We start from the raw sequence: 14,245 nt of genomic DNA, 5'->3' as shown, positions 1-14,245 counted from the left end.
ATCTGTGTAACCTTTTCTAAGTATTTGAATAAACATAGTAATAATATTTAAATTGTGTTCACGTCATTAATAATTATAAGTAGAATAACCCCTTCAAAACATGCTACAACTATTATCCTGGTGGCGACATCTTTTGGTCAAAAAAAAAAAAAAAAAAAAAAAAAAAAACTAGTGGAATGTTTTGTGACTATATTCATGACACTGAAATTGGACAAATATTAAAAATTCTTTTTGAATTTCATAGAAATTAAATTGTGATAAAAAAAAATTTTATTAAAAACTACCACATGTGAAAATTAATAAAAATTACAAGTGAAAATTTTTATGACAAATTTAATTTAACAGGTACTTATTAATTTTTAGAATTTTTTAACAAATAAATTATGACAAATATAAATAAGAAAAAAAAATTGACATTTAAAAATTTAGAAAAATAATAAATGCAATTTTTTAAAAATAGTTTTTCAGAAAAGATTTATTTGTTAAAGAAAATTAAAAAATTCTTATGTTGTAATATGACATTAAATTTAGCTGTCACTTTACAATTGTTTTAATTTTTTTTTAACAAATAAATTATGGCAAAAAAAATGGACTTGTAAAAATTTTAATAAATTAAAAATGCAATTTTTTAAAAATAATTTTTTTTTTAAATAAAATTTAAAAATTCTTTAGTGACTGCTAAATTTAATGTTGTAATTTTAAAAAGCATTTTTTTACACATTGTAATTGATGTGTTAAAAATTTTTTTTTAATTAACACCTGACGGCTAACTTCAATATTATCTATACTTATAATTTTGAGACTAAACTATAAAGACCATTGATGGTCAATAACTCCATGTGGTTTGTTGTTTATCTCAAGTCATTTTAATATTTTAATATTTTAATTTTAATTTAAAGGTTCAGTTTCTTATTAATTCACCAAAAATCAGTAGAGTAATAGTGTATACAGGTTATCATTCGGAAGTAAACTGACGGAATAATAAAAAAAAAAAAAAAAAACTATTACTTATAAGAATTATTATGGAAGTGTAAGTAAAGAATTTATTTTTGATTTAATTGATGAGGCTAAAGTTAGCAGACATGACAATTTTTTGATTTTTCTTGAAAAATGAACTAGGCATAGAAAATTATTTATAAAAATGTCATTTATAATTTTTCTGCGCTTTTAACGATGAAATTTTTAAATAAAATTTTCTTGCTACAATTTGTTTGTTAAAAAAATTATAATACTAAAGTTAACTTTTGATTTTATTTTATAATTATTAAATTAGAACTAAAAAATATTTTAAAAAAATTTCATGCATTGTTTTTCAAGTTTTTTTACAATTGAAAAATTTTTTATAATCACTTTTTCAGTTAAAAAAAAAAAAAATTTTTAGATGTCAGTTAACTTAATTTTCATAAAAAATTCTTAAAATTATTAAATATCTGCTAAATAAATTTCATTAATTTATTTCAAATTTTTGAAGGAGTTTTTAATACTTTGTTAATTTTATAAATTTTTTCCCTGACATTTGTCCATAAAATTATTTGTCGTTGATTCTCTCATAACAGTATTATTTTTTAAAATTTATTTAAAAATTCCCCAAGCTATATGACATTGAATGGTTATAGAGTTGAAGAAAACGTGGCACATTTGAGTAATTACGAAGTACTGGCGCTATTAAACGAAAGACAAGCCAATAAAAAGAACAAAAATCATCAACCGCAAGCTACAGTATTTTTTTCCACAATAAAATATTTAAATGGAACTTCCTGCAGTACTCAAACTCCTGAAAAAATAAGAAACTTTATGAAGGCAGTTCAACCATTCAAGTTAACCAAATGTGAGAAGTTGGCTTTGTTGAATTTAAGCCCAAGTACTCCGTTAGAAATGCAACTGGTAAGAAAGTTTGATTTAAAAAATAAATAAACTTTTAAATAATTCTGATATAATTTCTCAGATCGTTGAGGCCAGCGACGACGGCCGTTTGAGTGAAGCTGAAATTGATAGTCTACTGGAATTGGTTCAAATCCATTTAGGTGACGGAAGCGCGAAGAATACAAGTTAATTATTTATTTTATTTACATTTTCTTTATTGTTAATATTTGAGGTGTGATAAATATTGTGCGATTGTATGAAATTTTATAAACTTATCATCTTTTCTGATCTCCCAAGTCGTCGATTGAGTCTTCGTCAATCTGTAATCGAATATATTTATACAGAATAAAAAAAAAAAACTTGATTAAAAATAATTTAATTATTTGAAGAAGAAAAGATACCTGTGGCCATTTTTCCGGAATTACGTCAAACAAGTCGTCTTTAACATCTCCTTGAATAACTATTTCGTCGTCTCCAGTGACACTAGAGCCACAAGCGAATTTACTTCCGAAGAACTTGGCTGCGACCTTCAGATCAATATCTAAAGAAATAATATTATAAAAATACATTTAAATCGACGTCGATTAAGAACTGCAAAGTAACAATTTTTGGGAAGAAAATAATAATAATAATAATAATAATAATAATAATAATAATAATTACCGAAAGTACTGAGGCCAGTTACTACTGTTACTGATTTCTTTTTACCCCTAGGGGCTCTAGAGACAGTAATAAGCTTAGGAATATCCTCTTTCTTCTTGGTTTTTAGCATCCCCTTGCCACCTCGTTTCTGTCTTTTCTTCTCATCATCACCAGCACCAGACTCAGCGTTTCCGTCTTCCATCAGCTTCATCTTCTCGAATTCTTTTGGAAGATTTCTTTCCAGCCATTGCTTACATTTGTCGTACTCTGGATAATATTCACAGTACTGCAATATAATTGTTGCTATTAATGAAAAATTTATGAGATTTTCTGTTAGTATAATTAATGGTTTATCTAATAAAATGTAATTAAAAATGGTAAAATGTTGTTGATTATATAACCGTTGGATAATGATCGAGGTTTCATAAACTTTGTTTCGTTGAAAAATTATTTCTGTTTCTTAGAATTTTTTGTAATTGTTCAGTATCACGGTCATTTAGATTTTTTTAGATAAAATCGTGAAATTAACATTTTTTTTTTTTTTTAATTATTCCACTATCGACTAACAGTCGATTTAATCTCATTATAATTTGAAAAAATAAATTTTTTTATTAATTTTAAAGATTTTAATTTTAACAAAAAATTTTTTAATTTTAAAAATTAATTAAAAAAAAAAAAATTTCACCTGTAGAAAATTTTAAAAATTATTTGTGCAATTTTTTATAAATATTTTTTTAGCTTGATTTTAATCAAGAAAAGAAAAAAAAATCAAAAATTATTAATCGTCCGCTAATTTTAGTATCATAAAATTATAATACTGAATTTAGCCGTCAGCTGTCAATTTAAAAAATTTTAATAACAAATCAATTACAATAAAAAAATGTTTCTAAAAATCTTCACTTGTAATTGTTATTAATTTTCACATGTGAAACTTTTTAATTAATTTTTTTTTTTTTTCAATAATTTAATTGCTAAAAAATTCCAAAAAAATTTTTAATGTCTGTCAACTTCAGTGTTATAATTTATGAAAATTAATTTGATAATTTTTAGAATTTTTCTCAACAACTAAATTATAGGATAAAAAAAAAAAAAATGCAATTTTTTTTAAATAATTTTTTATAATAAATTTAATTGTTAAAAAAAAATTTAAAATCGGTCAGATGACAACTAACTTTAACGTCACATTAAATTTTCATTAAATTTTCCAACTAAAACAATTTTATTAATTAAGATAAATAATTAAATATTTACTTCAAGAGGAAGAGAGCAGTTTCCACAATATTGAACTTGAATTGGATACGTGACATTGGGATCCGGTCCAAGCTGAAATTCGGGTTGCTCTAGCTCAGCCATCGCAACAATAAATCACAATTTTAAAAAGAAAAACAAATCTGTACAAAGATATAAATTTAAAAAATTAATGTACGTAAAAATACAAGCAGTCTTTTTTGTTAGTATCAATTTAAAAAAAAAAAAAAAAAAAAAAAAAAAATACAATTACAATAAAGCTAAATAAATAAATCGATGTAAAATGGACAATTGTTTGCTTTTTTTCTACGGCGACGAATTAGCGATTGTTACGAGGTTATGTGATATACAGCGAGTATATACATTTTTACAAATTTAATAATAGTTCGAATAAAACTCACCAGAGGGCGTCAGCGGTATTAGTTTGCGCGGCGATAATTTTTCTGTCTCATTCAGATTCAGCGCTCAGGATGACAAGTAAAAAAAGAGAGAAGACGATGATTGGTCAGGGAGTGACTGTTACAGCAGCGGTTCACTGGAAACAGAGATAAATAATACTCCTATATACATAATATACAAGGTATAAATATATCTCACGGATAAAGAGATAGATAAATATAAAAAACATGAGGAGCGAAGAGGAAGAAGAAGAAGAAGAAGAAGAAGAAAAAGCAACTAGACTAGCGAGCAGTAATAGAGAACAATTACGATTTTCACCGTCTAGTTCAAGGAGCAGCAGCAGCAGCAGCAGCAGCAGTATCACCGCGGATAATTCTCCACACTGTTCACGGCCTCGTTGCCGTGATTTTGATCAGTAATTGAATTAATTATTTTTTAAGTGTTTAAATTTTATTTAACAGTTCCTAAATATTTTAGAGAAATCCATAGTTTTATCCAGCATAATATCTATTTTATAAATATTAACAACTGTGGTGACAAAGTTATTTAAATTTATTGACGAGAGTTTTAAGTGGGACATGGCTCTTGGGTCTCAAGTTGAAGCAAACGGCAAGGATGGAGCCGTACAAATTCCGATGATTAATGGAAATGGCAAACGTGTTGGTAAGATAACTCTTAAAGTATATTTTATCTAAATAATATTATTAATTTATTTTTTAATTAATTCTTATTTTGTATTAATAAATTAATAAAAACCGCGAGTCGTCTCATCAAGATACCGGGCATCGTACTCTCATGTGTTATATAACATTCTATTGCACATATAGCTTCGAGGTCTCGTGGTCATGTGAGCTCGATACTCACATTATTACACTTATATACTTTTTAATAATTTTATTCAAGTTATTTTTTACTTTAATAATATGTACGACTATTGTTGCTCATTATATTAATTATTCATTTTCAGGGGTGCTAATTTATTGGAGTTATCAATTAGTTGATTAAATAATCCCGCTGTAATTATTATGAATTATTCCACTGAGAATTTGTAAGAGATATTAACCGTACATTGCAAGTTAAATTACAAGGTTGCATCATCTCGCAACATTTAACTTCAAAAGTATTTTTTTTTTTTTTAAACTTCAGATTTTTTTTAGTATATTTAAATATACTAATAGTGTAAATAGATTTTTAAATTAACACGAAAAAAAAAAAAGCTTGGATACCCGAATACCGAAGAATGAGACCACGTGACTGGCAACGTGGTTTCTTACTTTTTTCCCGGCGTGATATTCAACATTTTGGTGTTTTATTTGTCATGGGATTTATTTGGATATTTTTTCACTTGGATATTATTTTTTTTTTCTTAATATTGCTGGGCTTAATGAATAATTGAATATTTTAATTCATAAAACCTTGGACTTGATACCTACCCGGAGACCCACGGGTAGAGAAAACCATTTAAAGGAGGGAGTAAGAACGAAAAAATTAAAAAAAAAACAAGAGAATGTGAGAATTAAGTACTTTTTGCTTTTTTAGTTCAATGTCTCATTTATATATATATATATATATATATATATATATATATATATATATATATATATATATATATATATATATATATATATATATATATATATATATATATATATATATTTATTGTTTATTTCATTTTTATTGTGGAGCAATTCCATTAATTATTATGTGCTGAGTAATCTTTTGAAAGAATATACACTAAATGAAAACAGATAACCCGTGGTTATCTGAATTGATTTGCTAATAACATTTGTTGGCGCTTTTTAAAATTATTATATTGACAACAAAAGTAATGTTAATAACAATGATAACTATAAAAATTATTTATAATGCAAACAATTAATCGTTAAAAATCTAAAAAATTAGAAAGTAAAAAAATTCAGATTTTTGTTAAAAAAAAATTTTTAATTACATTTTGTTAAATAATTAGATATTTATTATTTATTAGAAATTCAAATAATAATTACTTTTAATATTTCGTTAAGTTCTTAGAAAATTGTTTAATATTTAATGATAAATTTATATATTTACAGTTGAAAAAAATCAAAATTATTTTTTATTTTATTAAATGTATAAAAAAATTTTTTTAATTTCTATAAATTTATTGGAAGATTTATGAAATTAATAAGAAAATTTGGTAAATATTTACAAGTGGAGTCAACGATTTTAATTTTCATTTTTATTCGATTTTTTTGCTATACTTTTTTTTTTTTTTTTTTTTTTTTTTAAATATAAAAATGAACAATTAAAAAAAAATTAATTATCAGAATTTTAATAAATTTTACAAATTAAAAAAAAATTTTTCAGGAAATTGTAATATTTAACTTTTTTTTTTTTTAATGTAACTTTCAAAAAAAAAAAAAATATATATATATATATATACGAAAAACATTAAAAAAAGATAAAATATAAATTTTATCCAAAAATATAAAAGCCAAAATTTTTTCCAACTTTCAAAAATGATTTTTTAATTGAAATATTAATTTTTCAATATTTTTTATATCACCACCATAAATTGTTAAAAAAACAATTATAATGATTCATCAATTCGTCAATTTTTTGTGGCCAAAAATAAGTTTGACCGTACTTGTAAATAATTACCAAAAATTTTTGTAACTTGCATTTTTCAATAATATTAATAATAATTATTATTAATATTAAAAAAAAAATTTCAATGTTTATAAAATTTTTTTTTACAATACTGTCGTTTAAAATGTACACATAAATTGCATATAAATAGTTTGCTGATAAAAATACTTTTGGCATTTAGGAGTACACTCTGATTTACATTGCGTGTATTTATAAGTTTACTCGTGAATGCAAGGGAGTCCGTGTTACCCCTCTTATTCCGCTGTCTTCTTGAAAACGAATTCTTCTTGGTCTTCTTCATAGTTATTTATTTGTTATTCGTTATAAATTATAAATTATAAATTACTATTACAAATGTGATCATAACAAATTAATTGAAATTTTATAAATTAAATTTTTTAGATGACGAGCAACAAGATAACGAGGCGAATGGAAGCAATTCCAGTGATAATATTTTGGAGAAGGGTGAAGTAGAGGCTACAAAGGAGGGGGAGAAGGAAAAAGACAAAGAAAAAGACGCTGACGACAAGGAAAAAGATGGCGAGCAGGAAGTAGTTTTTATACAGGACATGGGTTTCACGGTTAAAATCGTCAGCCCGGGTGGCGAGCCCTTTGACATCCAGGTATCGAGCATGGAGCTGGTCCAGGAAATCCATCAACTGCTGATGGACCGTGAGGACACATGCCATCGCACGTGTTTTTCTCTGCAGCTCGACGGCAATACGCTAGATAATTTTGCCGAGCTGAAAAATATTGAGGGGCTGAAAGAGGGCTCGATCATCAAGGTCGTCGAGGAGCCTTACACGATGCGCGAGGCCCGGATTCATGTAAGACATGTGCGCGATTTACTTAAATCCGTCGATCCGGCAGACGCTTATAACGGGGTAGAGTGCAGCAGTTTGTCCTTTTTGAATGTCGTTACCAATGGAGACATTATGGAGAAGAAAAAAACACGGACAGATGCTATCGATTGCACGCCTCCTGATTATATTATACCGGGGTCCAAGGAAAGGCCGCTTTTACCTCTTCAACCTCAGGCGAAAGAACAGAAATGCCCGCCGTGTTTGAAGGTACTTTTTTTTTTTAGATATTTCAAATTTTTTGAGAAACTATTTGCTATGAGCTATTCTAATAATTCTTTCACTGAAAAAAAAAAAAAAAAAAAAAAATATCAAAAACATAAAACAAAAAATAAAATAGAAATTTTATCAAAAAATATGAGAGCCAAAATTTTTTCCAACTTTTGAAGGCAAAAAAACTATCGAAAAAAATTTTTTTTTCCTTTCACGATATTTTTTATCATAAATTCGCCGTAAAAATAAGCAGAATTAATAGAAAAAAATTAAAAAATGTTAATTTTTCACCTAGATATGGCCAAAAATAGGATGGACCCCACTTGTAAATAATTTTGGAGTTTCATTGTCTTGGATCAAGATGAAAAATTCTTGAATTAAGTAAAATTTACTTAAACTAAGAAAAATTTCTTAGTTTAAGTTTTTTTTTACTTAAATTAAGAAGATAAAATTTTTCAAAATTATTTACTTGATTAAAGTAAATTTTTTTTTTCTATATTTCTATTCTTAAATTTATAATCAATATTTCACAGTATGTCGGTGAAATATTTATTATTGTTATTAGCTATCAATCGTTGAGGAGTTTGAGGGAAAATTACTTGAAAATGGCTTTCTCTCATTACTGTCTTTTTAACTCAATGACCACTCGATTTCCATAAATTTAAATTATTTAATTAAATTTAAACGCACTTAGAATTTAAAAAAAAAAAATCAATTTTTTTGTAAAACTTTTTTTTCAAAGTTTCTGGCTCTTTTAATTTTTACACAATTTTAAAATGTCCTTAAAGAGAATCACCTATATATTTTTTACCGGAGCTAGAAAAAAAATATTTAAAAAAAAAAAAAAAAAAAAGAATTTATTAAAGTTCCAAGTCACTATTATGAGTGGATTAATTTTTTTTTATTCATCAATAAAACTTGTTCAGAAAATTACTAGATCAATAAAAAATAAAATTTTAATACAATTAATTTATCTAAGTAAAGTTGTACGTAATAATTATTTTTAAAATATTCAAATAATTTAAAACTAAAAATTAAGTTCTAGATAATTTATTGGAATTTAAAAAAAAATTTAGCAATTAAAATTTTTAATATTAAAAAATATTAATTTTTTTTATTAAAATTAATTAAAATAAAATTTTAGTATTTAAAAAAAAAAAAAAAAAAAAAAAAAAATAAAATAAAATAATCAATATTATCATTAAAATAGAAATAGTAAAAACTAAAAGAATAATATTTCCAGGTTTTAACAACATCAGGATGGAATCCACCGCCAGGTTACAGGAAATTACATGGAGATTTAATGTATCTACAGGTGATTACCTTAGAAGATAAGCAGTATTACGTAACTGCGTGCGCGCGTGGTTTTTTTGTAAATCAGTCTTCGAAGGAAACGTTTAACCCAAAGCCAGCGACACCAAGCCACCTGTGTCACAGCTTGATCGAGCTGCTGAACCAATTGAGTCCAGCATTTAAACGGGGATTCGCAGCGATGCAGCGACGAAGAACACAGCGACATCCTTTCGAGAGAGTCGCAACGCCTTATCAACTGTACGCGTGGTGTGCTCCCCAAACTGAGCACACAATCGACGCGATTCGCGCAGAAGATACTTTTTCAGCAAAACTGGGATATGAAGAACACATACCTGGACAAACGCGGGACTGGAATGAAGAGTTGCAAACAACCCGAGAGTTACCACGTAAAAATCTTCCCGAGAGACTGCTCCGAGAACGTGCCATATTTAAAGTACACAGTGATTTCGTCGCGGCAGCAACCCGAGGCGCAGTCGCCGTTATTGACGGGAACGTAATGGCGATAAATCCCGGTGAGGAAGCCAAGATGCAAATGTTTATATGGAACAATATATTTTTCTCGCTTGGCTTTGATGTTCGTGATCACTATAAGGAGCTGGGTGGAGATGCTGCGGCTTTTGTAGCCCCGCGAAATGATCTTCAGGGTGTGCGAGTCTACGCAGCTGTTGATCTACCAGGTCTTTATACTCTAGGTACCGTTGTAATTGATTACCGCGGCTACAGAGTCACTGCTCAGTCCATTATTCCAGGAATTCTCGAGCGCGAGCAAGAGCAATCCGTTGTTTACGGGTCTATAGATTTTGGAAAAACAATTTTGACTCATCCAAAGTACCTGGAGCTACTAAATAAAGCTGGTCAGCAGCTGAAAATTTTACCTCACAAGGTTATAAATGACGCGGGTGAAGAAATAGAACTTTGCAGCAGCGTAGAGTGCAAAGGAATTATCGGAAACGATTCTCGTCACTATGTACTGGATTTATTACGTACATTTCCGCCAGATGTTAATTTTTTGAAGCTAGAGGGCATTGAGCTTAGTAAAGAAGCGCGAGCTTTGGGATTACCAATTGAACACAAGCATAGGTTGGCGTGTTTGAGACAAGAGCTCATTGATTCCTTTGTAGAGGCACGTTATGTTCAGTTTATCAAGCACGCAGCTGTTCATCTCCAACAGTTGACTTCTTCCAGGTTATCCCAGCAGATGGAGAAAGAATCGATTGGCGAGAAGGAAAAGGAAAAGGAAAAGGAAAAGGAAAAGGAAAAGGAAAAGGAAAAGGAAAAGGAGAAAGAAAAAGAAAAAGAAAAAGAAAAAGAAAAAGAAAAAGAAAAAGAAAAAGAAAAAGACGAGGCTAAATTTAAAAAGGAAGAATCTGTTAGCGCTATGGTAATTGATAGTAACAAGGAAACTTCCGAACAGTCGACAATTGAGGCGGATGAAGCCAAAAAAATTGTCGAGAGTATCACGGACTCGATAACAGGAGGTGAGAAACAAGAGCTAGAAGAAAGTACCAAAGAAATAGTTCGTAGAGCCGCTGCGGCGGTGGGAAGTCTTCGCGAGGCTGAATTTGATGTTAAATTTAACCCAGACGTCTATTCACCAGGAGTCCGTCATCCGGATCCGAACGGTGAAGCTATAAAAAAACAACGTCAATTAGTTCGCGACGCCGCCGATTTTTTGCTTACAGTTCAGCTTCCGACATTCATACGCGAGTGTTTAGATCATACCGCTGCAGCGACAGATGGCAGTACTCTTGTTGAAGCCCTTCACGGTCGCGGTATCAACGTTCGTTATCTTGGTAAATTGGCCGTTATGCTGGCTATAGTACCTCAACTTAAATACTTGCATCGTATTTCTGTATCAGAGTTGATTTTAAGATCAGCTAAACACATATTCACCTCGTATATGCAGGGAACTGAGTTAATGAGCCTCTCGGCGGCTATAAGTCACTTTCTTAATTGTCTTTTATCATCAGCACAGCTTCCTCATCCGCAATTAAACTTGGAGGAGCTGCAGAGCAAAACCGCTAAGCGACGTAATAAACGTAAAGGCAGAAACAATGGCCCGCATCAATCAGAAGTTGAGTGGGCGAGTTTGACACCTAAATCACTTTGGCAGCAAATTAAGGCTGACTTAAAAAGCTACTATGATTGGGAAACGCTGGCACCAGAGTCGCTGGACGCTACTATTGAATATTTTAATCTCCAGAAAATTTCTCTTCTTCGTGGATTTTGTATCAAAACAGGAATTCAAATTCTTTTGCGTGAGTATAATTTTGAGAATAAAAACAGAGCTACGTTTTTTGAGGAAGATATATTAAATATATTCCCGGTGGTGAAGCATATTAATCCGCGTGCTAGTGACGCTTATAATTTTTACACCACTGGCCAAAGTAAAATTCAGCAGGGGTACCTGAAAGACGGTTACGAGCTGATAAGCGAAGCCCTTAATTTACTGAATAACGTTTATGGTGCAATGCATCCTGAAATAGCCCAGTGTTTGAGAATGCTCGCGAGATTGAACTATATTATGGGCGACCACGGTGAAGCACTAGCAACTCAGCAGAAAGCAGTTCTTATGTCTGAGCGCGTAAGTGGTATCGATCATCCCTACACTATCACTGAGTATATTCACTTGGCGCTTTATTCATTTGCCAATGGGCAAGTGTCTGTGTCTCTGAGACTTCTCTATCGAGCTCGGTATTTGGCTTTGCTTGTTTGCGGAGAGGATCATCCCGAGGTAGCCCTTATCGACAGCAATATTTCTCTCATCCTCCACGCAGTCGGGGAGTATGAACTTTCTTTGCGTTTTCTTGAGCACGCTTTGGCGCTTAATTTAAGATACCACGGACCTCGCTCGCTGAAAGTTGCCGTTTCTTATCACTTGGTCGCCAGGACACAGTCGTGTATGGGAGATTTTCGTGCTGCTCTGAATAATGAAAAGGAAACTTACGCTATTTACAAGCAACAGCTCGGAGAAGACCACGAGAAAACTCGGGAAAGCAGCGATTGTCTCAGACATTTGACCCAACAAGCTGTTGTGCTTCAGAAAAAAATGAATGAATTGTACACTGGCAAGTCTAGTATCAGTTTGCCGCCCATTCAAATTCAGCCTCCCTCAATGGGATCTGTTTTAGATTTACTTAATGTCATCAATGGCATCTTATTTGTTCAAATTAGTCAGCAGGATATTGAAAACTTGAAGGCCGAAATTGAAAAACGACAGAAGGAACAGATACCTGAAAATGACATTAAACGTCAAGATACCAAGAGCTCTACTACGCCTATAATTAATGAAACAGATAAAATACTTGTTATTACTCAAGATACTTGCACAAATACCGAGAATAACAAACAGACCAGAAAATCAATAGCCACGGACAGTTGAATTTTTTAACGTTTATAAGTTTCGTATTGCTTTATTTTTAGTCCTATATTGTTAGAGTTAATAATCTCGCGTTACTAAAACCCAAAATAGTGGATAAGAAAAATTTTTTTTTCTCCAACAAACTAGAGAATTAATTCAAGTAAAAAGTATGACAATTTTTTTTTATTTTCTTTAACAAAAAAATTTCTTCTAAAAAATTGCATTTTTAATTTATCAAAATTTCTACAAGTTCATTTTTTATAATAATTTTATAATTTTGCTATAATTTAATTTGTTAAAAAAAATTAAAACAAGCTAAGTTTTTAATGTCATGTAAAAAATTTGGTTGAAAAACACAAAATAAAAATTTTTTACGCCCTTTTAGCTTTAAGAAAAAAAAATTTTTTAAAGCCTAAAAAAAAAAAAAAATCGAGATCTAACGAAAAAAATTTATTTTTGGAAATTGAACTGAAAAGATGATTTTTGAAATTTTTAATTTTTAATTTTTAATTTTTTTTTTTTTTTTTTTTTTTTTTGACGAGAAGTAAGAAATTTTATTTAAAATTTTTTCAATGAATTTTTAAAAAACATGAAAAATTAAAAATTTCAAAAAAATAAATTTTTTGTAACATCTCGACGTTTTGAGATCCTTAGAAGCTATTTTGATTATTTTTTCATATGAGAGCCCTTTTGGCTTGAAAATGTTTTTTTTTTTTTTTCTTAAAATCAAAAAGACGTCGGAAAAAAAATTTTTTTTTTTGTGTTTTTCAACCAGATTTTTATTTTTATAAATTCCCTAGTTGATTGGAGAAAAAAAAAAATTTTTTTTTATGCACTCTTTTAATTTTAGTAACGCGAAATTTTTAATCAATTGTCTTTTTTAGACAAGAAGAAAAAGAGACACGGCAGTGTTCCAGGCAAGCTCAAAAGATCTCTATTACAAATTCCGTCAAAAAATCAGTATTAAATTCACCTAGAATTATTGTTTAATTTTTGAACGTTAATATTTCTAAAAATAATTTTTTAGATGAGTTAAATATTTATTCTTATAAATTTGAATAAATTCCGCAGAGAGTTAACAATAATTAGTTTGTAAGTTTATTAAAAATTCTTTGTTTTGATTTTTTGACCTTAGTTCTTAAATTGTGAAGAAAAAGTAATAGAAATATTTTTTAGAGATCTGAAACACTGCCCGAGACACTTTTGCCTTTACAAATCACTGATAATTATAAATCTAACGCTTGTTCATTTTTATATTTCAACTATCATGCCACGTCGCTGTAAAAGCTTGTTTTTTTTTTTTTTTTTTTTTCTTTTCTTTTCTTTTCTTTTTTTTTTATTATATATTACAAATACCAGTATACGCTGTTATCACAGTACTATTATATTATTTTATTACTATTACTATTATTAACTACTGTTAATTAATAATTGTTATTATACTTTATTTTACTTATGAATTTTGCTCATTGAGCTAACAACAGGTAATGAAAACCAAAGATTAGCTCCTCAATATAATACTACAGCGAGATTTATAAATAATATAAGTGGCACATGAGATTTAATACTAAAATACGTAATGAGTAATGAGAAAATGAGAAATAAACCCGGCGTAATTACGGGGGAGTGTCTTTATTACTTAAAAGCCCAATACTTGTAGTTGTTGACTTTGTAAATAATTTTTCGACGAAAAGATTAATTAAAATAAAATAAAATAAAA

General features: G+C 28.8%; 3 protein-coding genes across 4 annotated transcripts; 2 read left to right on the top strand and 1 right to left on the bottom strand.

The window, feature by feature from the left end:
• Window positions 1-204: 204 nt before the first annotated feature.
• On the top strand, window positions 205-2,237 carry Crcp (CGRP receptor component). Its single transcript, XM_074243515.1, has 4 exons — window positions 205-345; window positions 900-1,030; window positions 1,617-1,884; window positions 1,946-2,237. The coding sequence occupies exons 2-4, from the start codon at window positions 1,023-1,025 to the stop codon at window positions 2,051-2,053; spliced, it is 384 nt and encodes a 127-aa protein (XP_074099616.1). The 5' UTR covers window positions 205-345; window positions 900-1,022; the 3' UTR covers window positions 2,054-2,237.
• Denr (density-regulated protein) lies at window positions 2,054-4,108 on the bottom strand. The gene is made up of 5 exons (XM_074243286.1): window positions 4,007-4,108; window positions 3,757-3,896; window positions 2,527-2,791; window positions 2,265-2,404; window positions 2,054-2,183 (listed from the first exon to the last, which is right to left on the bottom strand). The coding sequence occupies exons 2-5, from the start codon at window positions 3,856-3,858 to the stop codon at window positions 2,139-2,141; spliced, it is 552 nt and encodes a 183-aa protein (XP_074099387.1). The 5' UTR covers window positions 3,859-3,896; window positions 4,007-4,108; the 3' UTR covers window positions 2,054-2,138.
• A 330-nt stretch (window positions 4,109-4,438) lies between these two features.
• Clu (clustered mitochondria protein homolog) lies at window positions 4,439-12,786 on the top strand. 2 transcript variants are annotated; one of them, XM_074240330.1, is made up of 4 exons: window positions 4,439-4,567; window positions 4,630-4,815; window positions 7,180-7,847; window positions 9,094-12,786. In XM_074240330.1, the coding sequence occupies exons 2-4, from the start codon at window positions 4,731-4,733 to the stop codon at window positions 12,544-12,546; spliced, it is 4,206 nt and encodes a 1,401-aa protein (XP_074096431.1). In that variant the 5' UTR covers window positions 4,439-4,567; window positions 4,630-4,730; the 3' UTR covers window positions 12,547-12,786. The 2 variants fall into 2 exon arrangements, with proteins under 2 accessions (XP_074096431.1, XP_074096355.1); XM_074240254.1 differs by having other exon boundaries at window positions 4,551-4,815.
• The last annotated feature ends 1,459 nt before the right edge of the window (window positions 12,787-14,245 follow it).

Source organism: Cotesia typhae, unplaced genomic scaffold, assembly GCF_013202065.1.
Source record: "Cotesia typhae breed Kobodo isofemale line unplaced genomic scaffold, CoteBio_Ctyphae contig_10, whole genome shotgun sequence".
Lineage (NCBI taxonomy): Eukaryota > Metazoa > Arthropoda > Insecta > Hymenoptera > Braconidae > Cotesia > Cotesia typhae.
Note: the sequence above shows the minus strand (reverse complement) of the source record. Positions and strands in the feature narration are given on the sequence as shown.